The sequence below is a fragment of the Alternaria hordeiaustralica genome (genome assembly GCF_023758085.1).
Source record: "Alternaria hordeiaustralica strain BMP 2776 chromosome Unknown scaffold_2, whole genome shotgun sequence".
Lineage (NCBI taxonomy): Eukaryota > Fungi > Ascomycota > Dothideomycetes > Pleosporales > Pleosporaceae > Alternaria > Alternaria hordeiaustralica.
The window spans coordinates 1,738,136-1,761,959 of NW_026056774.1; the positions used below are offsets into that span (position 1 = coordinate 1,738,136).

The 23,824-nt window shown below is 51.7% G+C and overlaps 8 protein-coding genes across 8 annotated transcripts; 2 read left to right on the top strand and 6 right to left on the bottom strand.

The window, feature by feature from the left end:
- Positions 1-671: 671 nt before the first annotated feature.
- On the top strand, positions 672-1,179 carry J4E84_002041 (uncharacterized protein; the record flags this gene model as incomplete). Its single annotated transcript, XM_049384670.1, has 2 exons — positions 672-765; positions 896-1,179. The coding sequence occupies 2 exons, from the start codon at positions 672-674 to the stop codon at positions 1,177-1,179; spliced, it is 378 nt and encodes a 125-aa protein (XP_049248026.1).
- A 435-nt stretch (positions 1,180-1,614) lies between these two features.
- On the bottom strand, positions 1,615-2,401 carry J4E84_002042 (uncharacterized protein; the record flags this gene model as incomplete). Its single annotated transcript, XM_049384671.1, has 2 exons — positions 1,615-2,140; positions 2,205-2,401. The coding sequence occupies 2 exons, from the start codon at positions 2,399-2,401 to the stop codon at positions 1,615-1,617; spliced, it is 723 nt and encodes a 240-aa protein (XP_049248027.1).
- Positions 2,402-2,914: 513 nt separating this feature from the next.
- J4E84_002043 (uncharacterized protein) lies at positions 2,915-4,360 on the bottom strand (the record flags this gene model as incomplete). Its single annotated transcript, XM_049384672.1, has 2 exons — positions 2,915-3,810; positions 3,859-4,360. The coding sequence occupies 2 exons, from the start codon at positions 4,358-4,360 to the stop codon at positions 2,915-2,917; spliced, it is 1,398 nt and encodes a 465-aa protein (XP_049248028.1).
- Positions 4,361-10,127: 5,767 nt separating this feature from the next.
- Positions 10,128-11,743, bottom strand: J4E84_002044 (uncharacterized protein; the record flags this gene model as incomplete). Its single annotated transcript, XM_049384673.1, has 2 exons — positions 10,128-11,280; positions 11,625-11,743. The coding sequence occupies 2 exons, from the start codon at positions 11,741-11,743 to the stop codon at positions 10,128-10,130; spliced, it is 1,272 nt and encodes a 423-aa protein (XP_049248029.1).
- Positions 11,744-11,886: 143 nt separating this feature from the next.
- J4E84_002045 (uncharacterized protein) lies at positions 11,887-14,343 on the bottom strand (the record flags this gene model as incomplete). The annotated part of the gene is made up of 1 exon (XM_049384674.1): positions 11,887-14,343. One exon carries the CDS (start codon positions 14,341-14,343, stop codon positions 11,887-11,889), a length of 2,457 nt encoding a protein of 818 aa, XP_049248030.1.
- Positions 14,344-15,426: 1,083 nt separating this feature from the next.
- On the bottom strand, positions 15,427-17,218 carry J4E84_002046 (uncharacterized protein; the record flags this gene model as incomplete). The annotated part of the gene is made up of 2 exons (XM_049384675.1): positions 15,427-15,599; positions 15,649-17,218. The coding sequence occupies 2 exons, from the start codon at positions 17,216-17,218 to the stop codon at positions 15,427-15,429; spliced, it is 1,743 nt and encodes a 580-aa protein (XP_049248031.1).
- Positions 17,219-19,865: 2,647 nt separating this feature from the next.
- Positions 19,866-20,561, top strand: J4E84_002047 (uncharacterized protein; the record flags this gene model as incomplete). The annotated part of the gene is made up of 1 exon (XM_049384676.1): positions 19,866-20,561. The coding sequence occupies one exon, from the start codon at positions 19,866-19,868 to the stop codon at positions 20,559-20,561; it is 696 nt and encodes a 231-aa protein (XP_049248032.1).
- A 78-nt stretch (positions 20,562-20,639) lies between these two features.
- J4E84_002048 (uncharacterized protein) lies at positions 20,640-22,035 on the bottom strand (the record flags this gene model as incomplete). Its single annotated transcript, XM_049384677.1, has 2 exons — positions 20,640-21,752; positions 21,826-22,035. 2 exons carry the CDS (start codon positions 22,033-22,035, stop codon positions 20,640-20,642), a joined length of 1,323 nt encoding a protein of 440 aa, XP_049248033.1.
- Positions 22,036-23,824: the final 1,789 nt, after the last annotated feature.

The window sequence follows — 23,824 nt, forward strand, 5'->3', positions numbered from 1 at the left end:
GGACATGCATTGTCATGACAAGGGTAGCAACACGAAGTTGGAACTGTGGGCTACTGACGAGCTCCATCCGGGAAGTGGAGATGTCGGCCATGATGAATTTGACGTATGTGGTCCCAGCTGCGTACATGCTTCGTTTTCCATGCAAGGACGTCTGTGGAAGTCTACCACTGGAGTATCGCACACTGTAATCATGTAGATGCCATCGCTCCTAGCCATTTTAAGAGCTAATTCTCGAAAGTCGAATACGAGACGCAGGGACAACAATGCTAAAGCCATAATTACCACCTGCAGCTTCCCAGGGTACCCGCAACGCGTTCCGCTCGTGAGGCTGATGTCAGACACCACGTAGGCAGATGCAGCCCAAGCATAAGGAAAAGAATCACCAAATCCCAAGCCACTACAAGGCGTTCGCTGCATAACCTGGAAATGAAGTGCATGGATCGCGCTTGACTAGATCCACCTCCAACAGGGCAGCTGGCAGCTGGACTATGTTGAAGCTATGACGTAGGTGACACGCATGGCTGAAGCTACCATCACCCCTCATCCCCGCGCGCCTCCTCCGACCTAGACAACACACCAAACACCTAACTCCTGCCTCTGCCATTCATCCACGTCAACAGTACACACGTACCCCGATACCCCAACCCACAACCTAAAACAGTCAATTGAAAATGGACAAGATCAAGGAGAAGCTCCACCTTGGCAGCAGCAAGAACAAGACGGCTGAGGATGATGTCCGCGCTGGTAATGTCGGCACTATCGAGGGTAAGTCAAGCTTCGAGTTCTCGATGATCTAATCTACACCTATTCCTCGCAAATCACCAATCCAACATCGCGCCCTCCCGACTTCTCAACCTCAGCCTCACCCCAACCCACGACTAACACACTCCACCAGAGAACCGCGACTCAATCGACTCTGAACTTGCCTCGATGCCCCCCTCAGAGCGCGTCGCCTACCTAAAAGAATTCGAAGACTCAGACAAGCACGACACGCCCAAGAAGGGCGGGCTCCTCGAGAAGCTCATCGCCCGAGGCAACAAGAAGACCGAAGACCAAATCGCCTCCGAGACCAAGGAGCGCGAGGCACGCGAAGCAGCCCACCGCGAAGCGACACATGCGTCCCTGGGCCCCGGTGCCGGAGCCAGCGCACACTCAGCTGCCGGACCCGGTGGATTGTAAGCGACACGGACGAAACAAAGGGAGCATGATTGATGGATTGTGAGCGACCAGCATAAAGGTCCCGGGCGAGTATGATCGGGCTTCGTGGACACACTTTCTGCCTGATTCGATTCGATTGTGAAGAAGGCTTTCTTGGCGATGGACTGCGATTACATCTACATACACTTTTCGAGACATGATGACTTCAATGATATGGTTATGAGCTGAGTTGTGATTTCATGGCTTGTGTAGTGAGTTGGGCTGTGTGATATGTATCCCGTCCTGCTTCCTCCATATGTCTGTGACGTCGTCTATGATGGCCAATTGCCAACAACGCGCGCTCCATTACAGACCACTCATTCTTCGTCGCTGACATCCACACTTTATACAAGCAAAAATTTAAACAGGTCTGCAGATTACATCAAATCAAAAACCTGCAAAGCAAGTGACCCAACGTCAACGTAGGCTCTGGGGTGAGGTTGGCGTGTCCAGGTCTGCGTCGAATCCACTGCTGTCGTATGGGGCTGGGTGTGAAGGTGATTCTGGGTTAGAACACCGCACACATGAAAATACGTACACGGTGTGGGGTGGCTGTACGGGTGGTGGGCGAGGAGGGTATATGGAGGCATTTTGGTTGATGCCTTCCTCTTCAGCCGGCGTGACAGGCATCATCTGCTCCTCCTTTCCTTGCTCTTTCTCCTCTTCTACTTCTTTCCCTTTCACATCACCATCTTGCTGACGCTGATGTTGTTCCCATCGCTCGATAGCTAGATTGGCTCCAGCTAGCACGCCTCGGCCGATAATGCGGAGTTCGTTACGGTATAGATATACCGTTCCCGCCAGAACGAGCGCTTTGGCCCATCCACCGGTGAACCAGCTTGAGGCGCCGGGTTCAACGTAGATTTTGCCATTGAATCCTTTGTTCTTCAGCTCGATGTTCAGTGCTGAATTGCACTTTAAAGTGCCGTTTGGGCGGAAGAAACTAGCATAGCATATATGTGTTAGTGATGTTCTAATTGGTAGGTGAGGGAGCAAGGGGAACGTACACCTGACCGTCTTCGTTCTCGATCTTGAGACTGACGCCTTCTCTGAGAGTCTGCGCTCTTATGCTGTCTCTTATGCTATCTCTTATTGTGTTTTGCAGTTTCCTCAAATCGCTTTCACGCTGCAGTTTCTTGGTCTGGTCTTTTAGTTCTTGCATGGAAGATGTCTTCCAATCGAACGTATTGTAGAGGGAGGTCATTTTGAGTAGGGCAAGTATCTTGTGTTGCTTCGAAGTTTGTAACAAGTAAAGAAAGGCGAGGGCAATTTGAATATTTAAAGTGACGGAAGAGGAAGAGGAAGCAGAAGTGATTTTTTTCGTTGTGTCAAACATGGTTCTGCTGTGGGTGAGGATATTTGGTTCTGCCTATGGGGTGTCACCTGAACCGAATAGCACAACACAGGGACGTGAACGGATATGGAAAGATGAAATTGCTGTGGACCGTGGACCCCTGTGTCCTAGAACCCTGACTTGCTCAAGTGACGAGCTGGTATACTACAAGTGCTTTCCAACACGCTCCCTTTTTCCTTCCCAATATCCAATATGTATGCCATATATCCCTAGTCATGTACAAAAGGTTATAATGGCCCCTAAGGGTAAGCGGCGGATGAGAAGCTGGGTAGCGAGATGCGGAGGATCAGTGCTTTGCCCCAGTTGTTGCGTTGTGGTTCAGCGTGGAGCTGGTCGTAATGGCTACCATGTGTATGGCCAATTTCATACAGGAAGACCCTGTTCATCAGGTGCTTCAGGCGCCCCGCTCACAGCCCCATATACCCGTATTGGCACCTGAACTTCAAAGCTCTCAGCGGGCAGTCGCTGCGCAGCTGCTAATATGACACCTCGATCGTCACTAGATATCTCTTCCAAGAGATCATCCCACGATGTCTCCTCACCGTCCTCATGCGTTAGTCGCGGCGTGATGAACTCGATTCTGAGTTTCCACTCCAGACTTACGCCGCTGGTGATAAACTCCGGTGTCGCATTTGGTGGTATTGTAGGTGAGAAGGCGAGCTTTTGCGCAAACAGCGCATTCTCTGAAAATGATGCGTGCACTTTCTTTGTGACGCGGTATATCGACGCATTCGAGCGAAGCGCTATCGCCGGGTCGACCTTCTCTGAAGTCTCCAGTGAGATCTGTATTGAGTAGCAGGGAATGCGTGAATCTGTGAAGTCGATTACGGCAGACATTGTTTCGCCTAACCGGTAAGAGGGCCGCGCCAACATGATGACCGCGACACGGCGGCCGCTGCGAGCAATCTCAAAGCGATTGGCGCTCTGATTGGCGGCACCCGTCAAGTTGCTGCGCAAGATGGCTGTATCAATAGCCTCCTTCATGGTCTGAGGCCCTTCGGCAATCGTTGAGCGCCCAGGCATGGTGCCCGTAGGTGAAAGCAAGCCCATGCTAGAATTGTGCCTAGGTCGATCGAGGAGATTGTCGACGTACTCTAGGAAGTCACTGAAAGTGTTCTCTTCCGTCTTGCTCGAAGAAACGCCCTTCTTTGTAGGGGAAAGTTTTGCGCTCGACGAGGGGTCTATGCTGGCTGTTCGAGCTTGATCGCGCAATATGATGTACGGAGACATGAGGTCATGTCCAAGAATCTCGCCACGGCCTGCAAAGGATTAGCATAGCAACACCGGTAACCTCAAACTTGACATACTGTTCACACTGCCAAACACCCGAAACGGAACGTCCACATGCTTCACTTGTTGTTCTTTGGTCGATCCCGCGCGTTGTGTGCCAATGATGAGATTGTATGCTACCTTCATCGACCGCCCCTTATGCGAAGGTGGCAGACCTCGGGGGATTGTAAAGCTGTACGTGTAGCTGCGGCTTTCGCCGGGCGCAAGCCGCAAATCGACGAACAGAATGGACTGGGGAGTAGTGATGAGCGGGACAGTCTTGGAGCTGGCAACGCCTCGCATCTCTCGGATGCTGGAGGGCTCGGAAGCGCCCAGTAGCCCACCCAGCGACTCTCCTATGTTACCCCAACCGAGCGCGCCAAAGAGCCCACTCTCGCGCTTTGTCTTCTCTACACCCACTACACCACCTCCACCCTGGCCGCCTACTACTCCCTTCCTCTTTACCTCTTCGAAAGGTGCCTGGTTGATCAAGGATCCGTCCAGCGTGAAGGAACCCATAATCTGCGCATAGCCCATCATTATCGACTCCGGGAGAGCCTGCCTATTGGGCGGTGCCAAGTGTGAGGGTCGCCGATGATGCATCGGCCGCTGTAGTAGACGCGCTGAGGGATGAGCCGCATATTCCGAAGCCAATGTCTCGTTGGAATTGTTGCTCATCGAGTAGAACTCTCCACTACTACGCGGGGTGTCATTCATGCTCGACCCAGATATTATCCGTGCAACAGGTGAAAGCACCTCGAGATTGTGGCTTCCAGATGACCGTAGGTAGTCATGTGGCGGTTGTGGAGAGTTGCGCCGGACGTGTATGGGCTGCTTTGTCGGACTGCTACTGGGCTGCGGATGGGTGGCATCGTCGGGCGGAGGTGCGGCGGGGAACTTGAAGTTCTGGGAGAAGGAGTTGGACGGTTTTCGCCCTGCAGTCGGAAGGGCTGGGGTACTCGGGGTGGTCGTGACACCAGGCCGCCGCCTGTTTTGACGCGCAGGAAAGGCAAAGTCGTTGGTGTCGCGGGCTAGCGGAGAGGACGCTTCGCCAGATAGTGGAGATGGATGAGTCGCTGATCTATGACCTGGTGAAGCAACTGCTATCATGTCAGCCAATGACGTATATCGTATGTGTTGTCCGTACTTGGATATGAGTTTGGCCTGCCGGGCACGACCTGCAGACTGGCTGATCTTCCGTGCCCTCTTGCCGGACGTCTGATGGGTATGCCTCTCTCGTGACTGGCTTCAGTTCCCGCATCTGCCCCTAGAGACACAATTGACACGGATCTTCCATGCTTGTGTGTGCCCGTGTTGTTGGCATGGATGATGCTCGGCGCAACAGACGATCGGCGGTCTCCAGCTGTCGATGGCGTATGCAGTGATAGTGCAGGGCGATGTCCGCGAAGCTGTGACGGCGGCAGCTGCGAGGCAAAGGACGAATTGCGGGATACCGAGGGGCGCGTCGAAGAGTGGACGGGCGGTAGTTTGCGCTGTCTCTCCCCACCCGTCCCAAAGCCGTTCTGCCTGCGGACCGGGGAGCGGTCGCGTCCTTCAGGCGGGGCGACATTCTTGAAGGTAATGGTGCATTCTATGTCTTCGCCGGCGAACACGGTAGAGTCCTTCCATTGTACGAATACCCGGATGTTCGACGCGGACATGGTAGGGAGGCTGGGCGGCGCGGGCTGCGGGTTCGTAGGCAGCTCATCGGGTACGGCGGTCAATCGGCATGGCGACTGCTAGAAATTGGCCCCCAAGACGACTGTAATAGCAGTAAACTCCAGTTGAGGGTTGGTGACGATGGCGGACCTCGACTGACAGCTGCGCCGTCATGACAGGGATGTCCACGGTCTAGGCGGCCTGTGCTTCTGGCTTGTACCTGTCCATCGCGTCTTTGTTCAGCCAACTACGACACAACATCCCTTACTACCCACATGTCACACACGAACGAAGATCAGACATGATTTGGACGCCATTGTCACTAGTTGATATACCACTCCGTCCATTCAGAGAGTGTTACCACCTCCTCGCTCACCACGGTCGCGTCGGCCACACTCTCCATCAATAAATCATCCTGTCCCTCCCACAACATCCGCACCATCACACGTTCGATAACACGTACATGGAATTGGTTGTGGGAACCACCACCGAGCTCTTCGACCACCAGTCCAGGGGTTTGCTTCATAAAGCCCTTGATCAAGCCAGTCAGGAAGATAATCATTAACGGTCCCGAAGTATTGCAGTGAACAGGGAGCTCGTCATAGTTTTCAACCAAAACCAAGTCGCCATTTGCGGTCCCGAGGACGAACATCGCAGGTAGTTCACCCGTACTAGTCGAACTCACAACGAAACCTGGTGCTTGAAACAACAGACCACGTTCTGTCCTGTTTGCGGGGGTCCTGAAAACCAACTCGAAACCTCTGATGTCTAGACGAGTTGCGCCTTCATCTCGAAGTAAAGATGCGGGGGCCCACTGAAAGCCTGGCTGGGATAACCTCTCACGCTTGTCGAAAATGAGCGGCAAAGGTATGTACGATACTAGTTTCCAAAAAGCCATCATTCTGCTTACAGGATCTGATACTGGAACCTGGGCTATGGTGGAATTGTCGATCCGGAGTAAATTTGCCAAACACAGAGGCTCATCCGAATGTACACTTATCGATCGAAAATGTACGGCGTTGGCCAAGATTGTCAAGGCACCCGCCTGATCGTAGTAGTTCACTGGAATCCGAAGCTGTTCGATATGGTACAGGATCGACTGTCGTGCGACCAATCGTATACTTGGGTCGGCACTTGCCACAATCCTGGAAAGCCCTGACTGGAGGTCATACGGACCATCCGCGAATTGGAAGAAAATGCTCTGGGCTAGGGCGCCTTCTTGAAGAGTCCATAACCGGCTGGTCCACTTGCTGCATACGATCCGCCATAATATCTCCACATCACTGAGATTATGTGCTGAGTGTGTCAACAGTGAGTGATCCAACACTAAGACAGCTGAGGCATTCTCATATGTAGTCTTCATTTTAGCTATCGCCATGGTTTGTATGTCTGATCCATCTTCGACCGGACAGCAAATCGTGTCCAGCCAGAAAGATGAGTATGGCCCCAACTCTGGTGGATGAGGAACGTTGCGTACTAGTCGCCGCAAGTTACTTAGCTGGCAAATCGGAATGGAGTTCTCGCGAGGGTTGCCTAGGCCGTCTGACCAAATGTGCGATATGGCAACGTATGGAATGGGCGCATGAGAAGAACTAGTGACCTGCCTCGGATTCCCGACAGAACTCAAGCAAAGCTTCTCTCCAGCCGTGATTGCACCGAACATGTCAATGACAGGATAAGCGCCTTCCTCCAAAATGACGCTCATCCTTTCAACGTCTGCAGCAACAGAAGAGCAACCGTCGCAACTAGTAGCATGTCGGGTGTGATAGCTAGATTCATCGACACAGGCATGACAGCAGGTCGCTCTAGTGCAAGATTCATGATTGAGATTCTCATGGCGTGGAAGGTTTGCGACATGAACCAGATCCGTGAGCCTGAGCTTCAACATACATTCTCGTATACGGGATGGACACCAACCGCGGTCTAGCATCCGTTGCTCGTAGGCTCTACTTAAATGACCGGCAGCCATCAATGGATATGGAATTCCGGGGCCGTTGGTATCCGGCTGCCGCCATTGCTGAAGTGTGAAGGGAGACGGAAAGTTTATACCAACGACGTTCAAGAGGTCTCGGAGTAACCAGAGTGAGTCCAAAATTTCAACTGGAAGAGGATTGCGATAGTCGAATGTGGTCATGAACTTGTAAAGCGATATTACGTCTGATCCCAGGCATCCATTTGTGTTTGTCGTAGTTGTTATTGATATGACCCCTTTCAAGAGCAGTACGCCCATCAGCGTGTTAGATCGATCTATGCGATCTTTTAGATCTCCGTCCTGGATTTCGTAGCCTTCCGGAGTACTTTCCACGTAGTCGTCAATCATCGCGATTAGATTGGATGTGTCAACCACTCTACTTCCGCCGTTACAGACTTTGGTAAACAATTCCACAGCCGCGACCCCGAAGACCCAGGATAGTGATCCGAAGTATTGCCAGAGCTGCATGAACGCAACAAACTCGGGAGTAGGATTATCGAATAGGTTCTTCCATTCTAGAGCAGTCCTATCACCGTAACCTTGTCGCGCGGGAAACGTTTCGAGATCTCCTCCATCATACTCTTGATCAGTCAGGCAAGGCACTTCGATATAGCCAATCGTCGGGTTCTGGGGTAAGGGTATGTGCTGCATGGTGTTGTTGGTAACTCAGCCGTTGCGGTTGCCCTCCAGCTAGAATTGAACGTACAGTATGATATACACTGCTACCTTGTTTGGCTGACACCGAGCAAGCAGCTTGACAGTACCTGCACGAGATGCGCACAGGCACCTGATAACGACACCATCACAATAAAGAAAGAAAATACACAAAGCTTGCGATGCGAAAAGAAGCAGCGATACGCAAGACTGATGCCTAGTCGGCGCATATTGTGCTTGCTGATAGGCGCCTTCCGGCGTGCGCTAGGAATATCGCAAGTAGTAGTTGCTAGGACGAACACGTATACATTAGAGATACGTCATGTAAACAGATCATATTAGTGACTACGAGCGAGAGAGCCATAATAACCGAACACAAGAGAGCAGAACATGAGAACACGCAAACAGCCCCTAGAGCACAGTCCACAATAGATCATCGACTCCCTCATCTCTATTCTTCTGACAGGCCACCACCGCACAGAACATATGCTTACTCGCATTCACACTAATCACCTCAAATATCCCACTCTCCAGCACTTTTCCAAAGTCGACCAGAATGCGCCCAATCGGTCCCCGCGAACTCTTACGCATCGATCTAAAATCGCTACGAATATCCACGTTCTCCCAGATGATATCGACGTCGAAGTCCTCATGCGGAGTGGTATCTGGCGGAGGCGATTCTAACCTAGGAGGGGCAGTGGGGGCATTGGGGGTAGTAGGCTCTGTAATCACTGTTAGAGTTATGTTTACAGAGGTCGAAAAAGATAAGACAACGAGTGGCTCTGATGGGTAGCAGCAGTGGGCGTGTGGAGGATTGGGAGCGCATACTCGGTGCACCTGCAGTATTCTCTACACTCTGCATTCTGGCAGTCGTACACTCTTTTGCTAGTGCAGTGACAGCCAGCCGAGCCTCCTTCGTAGCAGCGTGGTAGGGTGTTACCTCCGCTGCGGCAAGTGACTTCGTATTTGACAAGCGCTTCAAAGGTTCCGTTATCCGCGCTCTTCTTCTCTGGAGGGGTAGGCGTGGCAGTGATGATTGTGAGAAGAGTTGCTAAGGCAGTCAGGTTCGGGAGGAGCATGCTGTTGCCTACACTATAGCCGGACGAATGAGAAGCTGCAGACAACAAGCACGGGATGATGGCTACAATAACGAGAGGACCAGCAGGCTCCTTTATATTCGAAGCATGCCTCACAAGCAGAGATGTTGCGGCACAAAACACCGATCTTCTGCTCCCTTGGATAGAAGCTAACCCTCCCTCCCCGTGTAGCGGAAAACCCGGTCGGCCGGAACTAGCCAATAAGAGAGAAAGGTCAGCAAGCATTCCCGCGAGATACTGTATCTTATATCAGGTCTTCCCGGCCTACTAGAGTTTCCGTCACACAAGTAGGGTAGTTGTGTTGGTCGTCATCCGAGATGCCCACAAGGGTTTCAATTGACTTCACTCAATCAGGACGCAGAAGCTCAAATAGGTCAAGGTTAACCCAACTGCAGTACAACAATCTCAGGAATGCGCAGTGCTGAACTACGCCGCAATATAGAGAAGATAAGAAGATGCTGCGGACACTGCTGTCAGAACTCAACCCGCTTTACGAGCGAATGATGCTGCAGATAGCGGCTCAAGATGCCGAGACTACAGAGTACTGTGAAAAAATTCTTCGGTCGATCACGCTTGCCTTCCGGCCGCTGCAGCTGAAAGAGCTCGCCGCGACTGCAGGCCTTCCTAGAGATCAGTTCGGCGACGTGCAAGCAGTCGTCGACCTTGTTAGGCGCTGCGGCTCGTTTCTAACTGTGCGCAAAGGCATAAAGATGCTATCACATATCAAAAATGTGATAGGAGCATTGGGGTTGGTATTATAGTTCTAGAAACACTAGGGTAGAGCTTCTCATGAGGCAGGTGCAACGGGACGCACGAAGCTAGTCGCGCCTGGCATGCTCAACGCTTCTACCTACAACAACCACGAAATCGGATGAACCTTCGCATCTCGTACCGTACAGCTCAGATAAAGCGGTAAACGTGCCTCTTACTGTGTTTGCTGCCCAGAATTGGCGTTCGCATGCGCTAGTTGCATACGCTTCTTCCATGATCCCAATATCTTGGGATCACGTGTCGCCTTGAAGTCCTCCTTGAACTTCTCATACGTCGGTAACCAAAGCTTGTTGTGCTGCGTCGGGAAGAAAGACCACGCGACCATGTTCTGCTCCTCCGCTTCGGTCATTTCAAGACATACATACTGGCTAGCGTTGCTACCGGCGCTCCCGTCGTGGCTCTGGGTAATGGACAGACGGTTACCAATGCAGGTTTCATCACTGTTCGACCCTTCCGAAAACCAGCCCTGTATCATCGCGACAGACGAAACCAGTGTGACTGTGATGATGAAGAGTTGGACGGCAAGGCAGGCCATGCCTAGCGTGACAGCATGGACACCGAAAGCTAGCCAGCAGACAGCACGGCTAACCAGGTGGAGTTTCTCTGAGGCTGGGCGGGCTTCGGTGAGCAGAACATCTTGCGCGATGCCAGTCGTGGTAATAACAGTCAGACGATTACCGTTTGGCATGGTGATGAAGAGCTTGACCTCACCCTTCTTTGTCGCCTGATTGTCCAACTGCTTGATAGCTTCGTCGATGCTACCGCGGAAGTCGGAGAGAATGCAGACTCGAACAAAAACCAGAGCGACAAGACTGAGTGAAGCAGCGAGACCATACCAGTCTTGTATCAGCACCGGCCAGATGATCAAGAAAGTGTTCACTAAGAAAGCTAACCAAAATCCAACCCACTGCTCAGCCGAATGTCTAGGAACACAATGATCAGATTGAATCTCAAGCCGCGTAGAGTTGTACGACAGCTTCTGACACGACAGCCAGCGTGTAAACCAAGCGCTTAGATCGGTTGCCTTAATGCCTTCGGTGATGTTGTATAGTTCAAAGCCTGGAATCGGTTCCATGACTGAGTTATCGGCGAAGATATGACCAGCGAGGAGAGGAAGATATTCGAAAGGTGAGTAGACGAGGCGGCCAAGGGACTTGCGGACCGCGTCGGCGCCCAGAAGCGTTACAATACCGAGCGCATCGATCTTGAAGGGACTCCAGTTCTTGATGTTGACTGGTGACCTCATGATGAGACGCGAGATGAGAAGTGGGACGGCGGCGGTAAAGAGAGCGACGGTAGATGTGGTACTGCAGTAATGAGTATGTATTTCGAGCGCCAGAGGGGTTTATACGTACAGTGTATCCATCCTTGTTTGCTCCAGCGGGTTGAGCAAATACGAGTGTGGTTGAGATGGAGAATGGGAACCGCGGTGAGTTTCTGGAGCTTTATGGAAGGAGGGAGACTGGAAAGAGGTGCTTCTGGACTATGGGCGCGAAGGGGCTGTGCATAGCAAACGACTGTGTCACGAGTGAAGCGCAGTGCACGCAGGGCATTGTAAGTACAACTCAGTCCATTCACTGAAGCGGCTGATATCGCTTGGCCCTATCAATCACATGTCCATTCCCTACTACTTCCACCACAATACCTTCACGCGTTGTCTGTGTCCTCTCCTTGTGTCTCATTCTTCTTCAGCATCCAGTCCTCAAGCTGCGGAGGGCCATTATCCGGCTCACCACTCTCCCGTAAAGAGACGAGGTGAGTAGTAGACATGCGGTCAGTCCTCATCTGCCGACGAATCTCGTCACGGTGTATAGGGCGACTGAATTCGGGCGGCGAGATGGCGCTGGGATATGGGAGATGGAGTTTCCTGTATTCACGTTAACCAAACTTCGCCTGGTAGGGGAAGTGACTGCTTACCCACACCGTCCTTCCAGCTCCTCCTTGAAGCCCCCATACCGATCCTTGTACTGGACGAAGACCTCTGCTATATGCTCCATGTGTTTCGAAACTACCAGGCCAGTGTCGATATCTTTTCTGGCGGCGTGTAGTGCAGCCTTTTCTGCTTCCAGTAAATCGGCCGGGAGAAGGCAAGGATGCCGATTGCTGCGCTCTCCATGTAGTACATTCAATGCTTCCTGAAGCATCTGCGAGCACAATCTCGCTGATTTGGCGTAGTTGAACATACAGTTAGCTAGATCGAGCGACAGAAGCATGCGGAATATCCCCAGGTAGTTCTCTGGATTCGATCTTCTGAAGTCAACTTGTATGTGCTCGATGGTGGATAATGTACCATCCATTGCTTGTATAATGCGACTTTCGTAAGCATTGATCATCGACCCGCCCATGCTTTCCTGGTGCTGGTAATTGTACATGATGGCGCGTAGCATGGGGATTGAAAGGTCAATGGAACGCGGCTTCAAGGGTCGTGTATCTCTCTCCAGGCGGCGCCTGTTCCTCGCAAAGTCATGAGCCTTGGCACCCATTGCTAGCCGAGCTCGTGCGGAGCAGTCTTTCACAGTCTTTGGTACGTCTGATGCACAAAAGATCTTCTTCTTTCCAAAATGTGCCATCGCTATGTCGAGCATCTCCCATCCTTTCTCAAGGATTGCTTTAGTCGGATCATTGGAATGGCGGAGCTGCAAGAGCGCATTTTGGAGATGTGCAGCTGAAGAGATTGGCCCCTGCACAAGTACTTGGTCAGTCTCTTGCAGCTTGACCCCAATAAAGCGGTAGAGTAGTCGAAGACCAGCCCAGACGGGGTTGAGCCCAAGATATACGTTCATGAAATCAGTGGCGTCTCCAAGGTTCGCAGCACCTTTACCTGGGATGTGTGGCCACGCGGAAAGAGTAAGGGTATCCGCTGTCGCATCCTTAGGACGAGGCTCTTTGTGTAAGTCGAGAAGAGCCATATCCGTATCGAAAATCAATTCGAACACTTCTTCGAGTCGGTTACCCAACCATGAGCCACCATCCTGAAGATGCGTTGCTATCAGAACGTCCAGGAACATCTGTGTTACCATGACTTGCTCAACACCAGGCTTCATAGCACCAGATGCTGGGGTGAGAGCGTCATACCACATGCGGGTAAAGCTATCAGCGTCAGGGAGTAGCGTCTGTCGACTGACATGTGCCTTTGATTGTATGCTCTTGAGAGTGCGCAAACATCCTTCAAGCCTGTCGAGAGGAGTTGTGGCCTCATCACCCCGACGCTTATACTCTTTAAACTCGTCTGAGGCCTCGGCAAGGTTGATACGCGGACAGTTCTCTATTCCCTCAAGCGCGCTTGAATCCCCCGCAAACTGGAAGGTCTTGAGGTAGGTGTGCTGGAGTATGTCCGCGGCCAACTTGTGATGCTCAGTCTGTTGTGGCGCTGATATGTCGGCTGTTGAGATTGCGTGTTTATCCTCCGGTCTTATCGTAGGCTCAGTAGGGATTTGCAGGCCTACTTTCACTTCTGGCTCAACTAGCAACATCAAAATCTCATCCATGGATTTGATGTCTGGAAATTTCTCCGTGAAATCACGTGCAAGTGTACAAGCAATCTCGTTTGCACATTGTGTCATCGCGGCAGTGGACATCAGGTCGGCGAAGGCTCCTTTCCTGTCCATGAAGATTTTCCAGTGATGTCGAACAGTGAGACGGAGCTCAAAGAAGTCTTCCAGCAAGCAATGGATGGCCATCAAGGTATCACCCTTTGAGTCGAGTTGATACAAAGTCTCCTCGGGAAGGTTCTTGGAATTTGACGTTGGTTTGGGTGCTGGCGGGACCTCTTCTTGATCGTCCTCGTCCTTGTCCGACACACCCGTCCGTTCGAGCACCCCAAAGGTATTCGTAGACCCCGGCGCAGCAGCTGATACAGACTTTGTGGCGCTTTGTGACTTGGGTAGACGCTGTACAAACGGCTGAAGCAGCTTACGTACAGTTTCTAACGTCGTGTTGAAGTGGCTGTGCGTATCGTTGCTTCTTTGGAGGTCTGCATTACCCGAACACTTTTCTTGCAGTTTGAACCAGGTAGAGCACTCCACGCGAGCAACCAGGGCATTCGATAACGCGTCATACACAGAACGGGGTACATGGGATGGCGATGACTTCGTAGATGCAATATGCTTCGCGCACTCCATGAGCTGGTGCGTGGTGAGCTTCTGTGAAGATCTGTGGGGTTCCGATTTCTCCCGTTCACGGGCTTCTTTTCTAGCCTTTCCCTTCAGCCGTGGGCCTTGACGAGCGGCTGGTTGAGGAGAGTCGGACGTATCAGAGTTCTCTTGAAGATGAAAACCAGAGCTTCCCGCAGTCACAGCCAGCCATGTAACGAAGTAGTCTGTATCCTTCTTGTATCGCCTGAAGGATCCGTTGAGGTGATCAGGAAGCATGTTCGCGTCTGAATGAGTAGACCTGCTGTATGCGAGTGGAGTAGCCCAGGGGTTCAAGTGGTATCGGTGATAAGGTTGGGAGTTGTAGGGGCGAGCGTCAAAGCGCTATTTATCTTCGGTAGACAAAGCTGGATCTTTTTAGATTGGTAAAGTCAAACCTCTGCCCTGTAAGAGGTCGTACATTAAATAGTGCACTCTTTTTATCAAGGCTTGCTTCTGAGAGACATATCTCTCGTGGACAAGCCACCTGAGACAAGCCCATATCACGAGCCAAGACAATTGAGGCTTTGATCAAGACCTCATGGGCAATACCATAGCTCTCTCAGATCTCGCCACATATGAGATCTATGTCAGTAGCTCAGGTATTAGTAGAGCCTGATTCAGGGAAGATGGTACCCACTAGAAACGCTAAGAATATCTCCGCGGTAACAATTGTAAGTGGACGTGCATATCCCTCCTTCACATATACTGTATTGTACCAAAGTAACCCGACTCCTCGGTGATGCAAGCCAAGATGAGGAACCTAATCCCCAGGGTGGAGAGATGATTGAGAAAGGACGTATTGCGTCGCGAATGCTGGAGGTGTATGAGAAGCAACGTCTTCTAGAGACGACGATCGAATCGCGCGGTCTCGCCATGGCCTCCTCTGACCAACTCTCATTGATGCTTGACGCGTAGTGGTATGTTTGTTGTTTAACGGCATTAGATGGGCGGTCGCTGAACTGTCTTGAAGCTGAGGTTTGAGTGAGCTAGCCTGGCCACAGCGCGGCTGTGACTGGGACGCGCCCGACGCGAGGGCACAAAGTGGGTCTGCTTAGTCATCATGCGCCTTCAGCCCGCAGCCGCGACCTGGGCAGGCGCACGCGTCGCAGCGTCGAAGCATCACCGCACTGTAAGACACTAAAGGAAGGTACGTATGTTCTTGCTATGAAAGGTTCAGCTCGCAATGGGAGAAAGCGCATTAGAAATCGCACGCCTGAACTGCTACAATCCCTACTGGAAGCATGCTTTCCGGCAATGGAAGACCTCCGCCTGCAAACGCGTCCACGGGTATTACAGTTCCTGAAACCAGCGGCATGTAGATCAGTTGTTTGAAGGGTAACGGTAGTCAAAGACCGGGAAGAACTCCTCCTTGATCTGCCGTGGAGAAACGAAGCGAAACATGGGATTCGAAGAGCCTGCTTTGTCGTTGGTTCCACTTGCGCGACTTCCGCCGAAGCTTTGCTGGCCGATGAGCGCGGCGGTGGTCTTGCAGTCTGATGGCTCGTTAGCTTTCGCGATGAGCGCCATTCTGGTAAGACTCACTGATGTAGAAGTTGCCTGCAGAGTAGCGGAGCGCGTCTTCTGCCTCACGTATAGCGGTACGGGAGTTAGCGAAAACAGCACCTGTGAGCGCGAAATTACCACCAGCTTGATCAACCTTCTCTAAAATATGGTTCCACTCCGCATCAGGGTAGACGTATATTGCGAGTACAGGACCGAAGATCTCATAGTTGAAGAGCTTGTGGTCTGGCGAATCTGCGAGGTAGACGGTTGGCTTGATGTAAAAGCCTTCAGAGTCATCGTAGGTACCGCCAACCAGGAGTTGGAGCGAAGAATCCTGATTGCTTTCGTCGATGACAGTCTTGATCTTTTCGAATGAACGACGGTGAATGACTGGGCCCATGAAAGCGGTGAGATCTTCGTGTGGATTACCCTGAGTAATACCCTTCACATCGTCGACCAATGTGTCCATGAACTCCTTGGATCGAGACGCTGGGAGATAGAGGCGAGACGTTGCCGAACACTTTTGGCCTTGGTACTCAAACGAAGCGCGAACGACGTGTTTCACTGCAGATTGGACATCCGCCGTTGGATGTAGTAGAGTGAAATTCTTGCCGCTAGTCTCTCCTACCATTCGTGGAAATTCGCGATATGTGTTGTTTCCGATACCCTGACCAATACGAGCACAGAGAGATCTGAAGACGTCTGAGGAACCTACGAAGTTGAGCCCAGCGAAGTCCCGGTGATTTAGCACGACGTCGTTGATGTTTTCAGGCTCGCCGGGCACGAACTGAATGACATCAGGTGGCAGACCAGCTTCAAGCAAAATCTTGTACACGAGGGTGCTCGCGTAGATGTTTGAAGGAGACGGCTTCCACAGTACCACGTTGCCCATTATGGCGGGACCAGAGACCAAGTTGCCGCCGATAGCAGTAAAGTTGAACGGCGAAACAGCGTAGACGAACCCCTCCACCGGGCGGTAGTCCATACGGGACCACATTCCATCTGTACCTCGCTCAGGTTGTTTCCCCAGAATCTCCGCCGCGTAGTTACAATTCAGCCGGAAGAAGTCCGCCAGCTCAGCAGCAGCATCTACTTCGCCCTGCCAGATGTTTTTCCCTTGGCCAAGCATAGTTGCCGCAATGAGCTCGTACCGGTACTTGGTCGCAACTAGCTCGGCGGCCTTAAGGAAGATTGCTGCTCGATCAACGAAAGCCGTATTCTCCCATGACTTCTTGGCTTTGAGGGCCGACTCGATGGCTATTGAGACCTGCTCTTTGGTTGCGAGTGGGTAATTGGTGAAGGTAGTCTGGTGGTTCGCGGGCAATGGCTGATCCCAAGATCTAGAAACTTGTTGCGACTTGCCATTGAAATGAATCTCGCTTGGAAGGGGAATCTGCGACTTCATGCGCTTCAGAGTCACCTCTAGCTGGATGCGCTCCAGGGAGCCTCTCTCGTAAGTCGGATTTGGCTCGTTGCGTGCATCAGGTAGCCGGAATGGTACTGTGGCTTTTGTACGTAGCTGGCATTGGGGGAGGCGGAATCTCGATATATTGGTCAGAGGCCGCCTTGTCTTCTCAGAGAGCCGTGCGAGGCTTCGGGTGGTCAACATGGTGGGGCAGAGAGAGGTACGATGAGCACTCTGTCGTGGATCTACCTTCTATATTTCCAAGGTTGCCTCTCCACGATAGTTCGCAACGGCAATGCTTTCCGACGACACATACTATGCCTAGCGATACCGCTGTGACTCTCATGCCCGCGAATACCCGTTTGCGACAAACAGCACGGCGACTTGTGGTTGGCTGATAAGCTTACCATGCCATGCCTGCCTTCGCATCGCTGCGCATGTTGATCGGGAGGTCTCCCGACGTATGGTCGCGTAAATGGCATTACGGCCAAGGCACTGAACCGGAAAAGACCTTCACACCCAGATAACGTCGCCTCTCCATTTTCGACCACAAATCCTTCCCAACGGGGCTAAGAGCTCCAATGGGTCAATCTGTAAAGCGGTGGTTGGGACGCTCGATGAGGAACGCTCGTGTGAGGGACGGAAGCGCACCCGACGCACGGCTCAGTGCGCGAGGCGCTAACCCAGCCGCTTAGATTGATCATCCAGGGGAAAGCGTAGGGCGTCATTACGTCGACGCGTCACTTCAGAGTCGCGGCCATACCACAGACTACGTTGCGATTTCGGAAGGTATGCGTGAGAAAGCTCAACTGGTAGACGGATGGTCTTTGGTGAGGATCAGGGATGCCCACTCACGCACGGCAGGTGCCAAGCGATGACATCAGCTCCCTATCAGTCCCCGCATTGGTGCCCAGGTGGTATCTAGCCGGAATTGGTCGTCGATGTCTCTGGCTCATGACTGCAGCGCTTCTGCGTGCGAGCTTACACGCGTTACTTCCGCATCAGAACCGACAACCTCGTTAAACTGCCCAGGTGTCCATCCGATTTGTGAATAGCCTCGGCAAGCACGATGCCATCCTCCAACGACCACCAAAGAGTGACTAAACGATCATCAAACGCGTACGCAGCTTGCGTGGTGCCGATGTGGTGCACTATTGACAACTACGGGCAGTTGCTCGCGATGCAGGAGGCAGAAGATTAAATGCTCGGGACAGCAGCCGTGCTCCAATTGTGGCAGACGAAGCCTTACTTGCATCTTCGATGATAGAGAGAACAAGATCCTAGTGACTCAAGGGTAGCTTACAAGCACTACTATCTGGATGAGCAAATATTAATGGTGCTCAGATATCTCTCCGATCTCCAGGCAAAGATAGCCCGGTTGGAGCATAATCCAACATACGAGTCGGGTGCATCACAAGCACGAACGACGGCTAACAATAGGCCGGCTCAGGCCAGGGATGCAAGCTCACCAGCAGCGGATGACGATCAACCACCAGCGAACTCATCGAGCTTCGAGGGGACGAGGGACAATTCACCCATACTTAGACCCGACCCAGATGAAGCAAATCTGATGAACCCGCTTATTGAGTCGTCCAAGTTCATGTCTTCATCCTCTGGACGGCCATGTAAGCTCTTGGTATACGCCTAATGAATCACAACTAAGAGCTTTCGTAGTCTATCTAGGTACGTCTTCGAACTGGTCATTCCATGGACAAATCCTCAATCTGGTGCATGAGCACATCCGAAAATCACCGCTACCTAGCGCCGAATTGCTATTTGATGGCTCGGCATACGAACATCTATGGGATGGCACACGTAGGCGTCCAGACTCCAACTCTCCGATCATACCTAGTATCGACTACGCCATCTTTCTGTTCAATGCTGTGAAATTTCACTGCGCCCAGCTTGTCCATCTCTTTGACGAAAACGAGTTTATGGCAAACTTGCATGCCTTCTACTCGAACAACGAGAGAGATACATGGAAAGACAGCTTGTGGTACATACACTTTCTTCTCATCCTAGCTTTTGGAAAGACCTTCATTCAAGGGAAGAGTCAAACGCCTCGGCCGCCAGGCGCCGACTTCTTCACCCACGCTGTTCAACTTCTGCCTGATACCAGTCGTCTTTGCCGCGAGCCCTTAATGGCAGTCGAAATACTTTGCTGCATAGCGCTATTCCTGCAAGCCTTGGACTCAAGAAATGCAGCACATGTAACAGTACGGCGTCAATGATATCTCGTGAACATTGACTAACATTGCTAGATTGGTCAAGCCATGCGCATATCGATGATTGAAGGAATGCATACCGATATGCCGGTGGAAAACCTAGGCCAGCCTCTTGTTCAGCGATGCCGTAAGATCTGGTGGACGGTATATATCCTCGACCGGCAGATGACATCTTTGATGGGACTACCGCAATCGATTCGAGATGAGGATATAACTTGCCAGCTTCCAGATTTTGGGGGCTCAGCTCAAAGAGTGACAGCCCTCGACATGCAGATCAAGCTTGCACGTATCTATGCGGAAATAGCTAAGAGTATGTGGGTCAACTCCCATCTCATATACGCCATTGCTGACCAATCGTCTAGCTGTTTATGGTTCTAAAGGTCGGCTACGCAAGAAGTTTGTCTTGAGCATCAAAGCCGTTTTAGGCGATCTTACGTCCTTAGCGGAAGAACTCCGACGTTCATTTCCGCTGCATGCAGACGAACGCTTTGGCGGAATCTCGAGAATGCCGGCTTATCTACATCTACTCTACTATCAAGTATGATCCACATTTCTTGCGATATCGAACAACTCTGACAAACTACTAGACAATCGTTGTTGTGACGAGACCGTTGCTCTTCTGTTGTATGAAGAAGGTCTTTGAGTCACCAAGAGAGGTGCAACCGCTGATGTCATCACGCAAGATACGCTACCTACTATGCATGTCACTTGAATCATCTCAGAAGATCATCGATATCCTAGAGATTCTACACGATCAAGGGCTACTAGGTATAGAGCTCAGCCATCTCGCAATGTCGTGGACTGACCATGATATAGAAACCTTCCTCCCCTGGGATCTTGATGCACTCTTCGTGTCAACTATGGTCCTCATCTTGACGCGTTTTATCGACCCTAGTCTAACGGACGACCACAAGCCCTATCTGGACAAAGCCTACAGCTTCTTTAATACCATCACGTCTAGTGGTAACCGTATCGCAGGATTTCGCAACGTGGAGCTCCGCAAGCTTGATGAGATGTTGGCGGAGTACTCCGAGAATAGGGAGCGGCCATTAATGTCACCTAACACTATTGGCCTGGAATCAAGCATGCAACGTCCACTCTCATTCCCTCCAGGCTATCAACCTGTAGCCGGTTTGCCGAATTCGCAAGATACGGTGCGCCCTTCATCTTATACAGGAATCAGTGACGAGGGGAGTGGATTTGGTGATGACTTGACTGCCGAGCAAATCTTGGCTGTAGCAGAGTCTATGGACATGGAAGGAACGGACTGGCTCTCTTTCGCAACGTTGGACGACTACCAAATCATTGATCCGAGTATCTAATGACCACTATCACCACCATACGGACCACGCGCAATGACCAGGACGAGCTTCACGGGAGGCGCACACAAGCCGAAACCTCTACATATTCGCCTTCACCGCTTCCTGTCCTTGCACATCGCGAATCTCTCTAACAGTTCCTATCCGCCAGCTCACATCATGATCAAAGCTCTCTCCCTTGGCCTTCTGCTTTGGCACTCTCCAACGCCACCTCAGAATACTCTGCTTTCCGTCGGGTGCGTTCAGCAAGTTATCCACCCACCTTCCGACGATCGGGAACATCTTGAAACCATGACCGGAGTCACCCGACAGTATCATAACAGAAGAGGAAGTGTTCGGCACGTAGTCGACGATGAAGTCCGAGTCTGCTGTGTCTGCGAACCAGCATATGAACTTCTCGACTAGGGGTCGATCGGCGAGGTAGGGCAGTGTTTGGCGGAGAAGTTCGCGCATCTGTTCTTCGTCGTCTTTCGGTACGAAGCGCATGAGCTCTTGCGGTGCTTCAGAAATCCCGGTGCTTGGGTTAGTGTTGATGTAACCACCTCCCATCGGGCAAATCTTGAGGAGATTCGTCTTTGGGTCTGGCTCGAAGAAGAAACCGAGGTCGCGGGCGTATGTTACTGGGATACCGCGGAGTGCTGCCGTCTCGTCGTCGGTAAGGCGGACGTGTGCAACTGACCATGATTTCGCGGACACTTCGGCACCGACCTCAGGGACAATCTTGTGGGCTGCGGCACCAACGGCGACGATAAGTAACTTGGCGGCATGGAATCGCGCAGCCTTTGTTCGAACACCGATGCTCTTTCTGCTCTTGCCTGATCCCTCATATACGATCTTCTCTATCGCACCGACTTTCGCACCCAAGAAGAATCTAACGCCATTCTTCCTGGCCTCGCGATAAATCCCTCTCAGCGCATTGGCTGAATGCACATAGCCGTCGTACTTGGACACGTATCCCTTCCAGCCGGGCATGTCACCGGTAAACTGCCAAGCTCCAGCTACATCACGTACGTCTTGAGGGCCCGAGATGGGATGAAAGAAAGGCTTCATCTCCGGGTGCTTCTCCGCAGCCGCCTGGAACCGGTGCAGCGTTCCCACTGCTTTTTGGGATGCAGCACCAGAAACAACATTAAGATAGCCAACCCGGTGGAAGTAAGGCGCGTAGAGGGGCGTTTGCCAGGCGTGGGTGGCTTCCTTTTGGTATGTCAGTCGTTGCTCGAACGATCAGTCCCTCATAGCATTGCTCGGGGTGCAGACAGCTACATACCACGGCCAGATCTGTATAGAAATCTTCTTCATATTCCGCCCGCATGATCTTGTTCAGGTCGTTGCCAGCAGACCATCGGGATGGAATTTCTTCATCTTTCTCGAAGACCGTGATGTTGGTGTAGCCTTTCCTTGAGAGCTCAAGAGCCGTGGAGAGACCGAAAGCGCCTCCCCCGATGATAGCTATAGCGTCGCTTTTAGAAACGCTCATGGTGATAAAGCCAGGAAAGATGCGAAGTACGAGTGCAAGGATAAACACCTTGAAGCGTCACAGTATGTCATGAGACCCTGGAAGTACAGGTGCAGTCGTGCTACGTGAGTGTCCAGTCCATACATGACACGAAGCCATCGACCAGAGTCTCGCCAGACTGTCGATACGGGATCGTGTCCGCTGTCGCATGCATTGTCAGCCCCCGCAGATGTTGCAAGCGTTATCGTCGTGTTGTGATGCTTGCTCCTGACTTGCCCAGTGCACGCTAGTGTTATCGATAAGGTCGTCCCCACACAATGTCTGACGCTGTTTGGTCCGTGTCTTCCCCCTTCCTGCAAGGTCGGATGGCCTCCCGACACTTCGAAAGCGAGACTTGTATCGCCCAACCGTGTTTCATTTCCTCTTCTGGCATGATGATAGGTTGGTTTGTTGGCATTACGGCGACCGAGCACAGCCGTGATGCCTGTGACCGAAGGTCGTGCGGTCAGCGATAGGTTCCACATTGTCAGCCTCCAGCAAGTCCTTCTTCGTACATTGGGTATCATCTTCTAACGGCATGCTAGAAATGTAGTCAAAAGAGCACTCTTAGACAGGATTCTCTTGCTATATACGTCTGGGACATAGTTCTTGAACTCATTCCGACAGCGACCGCTGTTTATCGCAACGAAGCTGTGTCCTACATATGGAAGCTCTGTGCACACCATATACGGCCAACGATAAGCTTGATAAGAAAGTTGCTGCATGGGTGCATAGTATGATCGAGCACTTGCCAGCCTCGTTCCTCTTCTGTCAAGACGCTTCGCCAACGTACTTTCCCAAATAGGTGGAAGACGTGCGCTTTGTTCCGACATGTTTTCTCAACGCTGCAACGAGATCATGTATCGAGACAATTCATACCTCCTTGCGCTATACGGGCGGAGTATACGAGTGTTCACAAACGTAATACTCAAAAGGTAGCTTCGCTCTTATATTACGCCGACATCGTCATGCATAACCCGATCCAAGCCGCATCGACAATCAACCCCGCATTGGCCTACTTCCAGAGGGATGTCGCGTTCGGTCATAATTACCATTGGTCTCGTTCTGCTTATCACTTTGCCTCTTGCATTATACTATTGGTAGTGCCGACCACATCCGGACTTTCCACGCGATTCGGCTGCACGTCCGAGCTATGGATCTGGACGCGATAGTCACGAGCATAGCGATGCCCCACGTTCGAGACGTGGAGCGGGGTCGTGCATCATATGGTAGAGATATGGTTTGAGATAAGGAAGGCGATGAAGAGGTAGAGTTGTAGGAGCACTCTACATATCAGCTTCAATCATCTATCCTGAAACACTCTTCCATCTTTGGCTGGTTTCCTTAGTCTCGCCACCTCACATTGGATTCATGATGCTTCATCAACGGCTTACTAGATCAACAATGCGAGCAGTAGCGAGCAGGAAATGTCTTATCAATGGCTTCAACACGTTCGAGACACGTCTCAGCTCTACAACTGCACTGCCACGGATGAAGGCTTCGGCTACACAAATATCAAACCCGTCACCCACACAATACCCGCTATCAGCAATGCCGACGCACATGTTGCTCCGTTCGCTCTTCGTCGCCACAATATCGTCTAACAAGTTCCTTCTGATACCATCACTCAACCTGCTCTCCTTCTTCTCGAAACCGAATCGAAGCCTGTTGTTCAATATAGATCGAAACCCTGTATTGAAGGTTGTTTTGAAGAGAACCCTGTATAATCAGTTTTGCGCCGGAGAAACACAACAAGAGACACGAGCTTGTG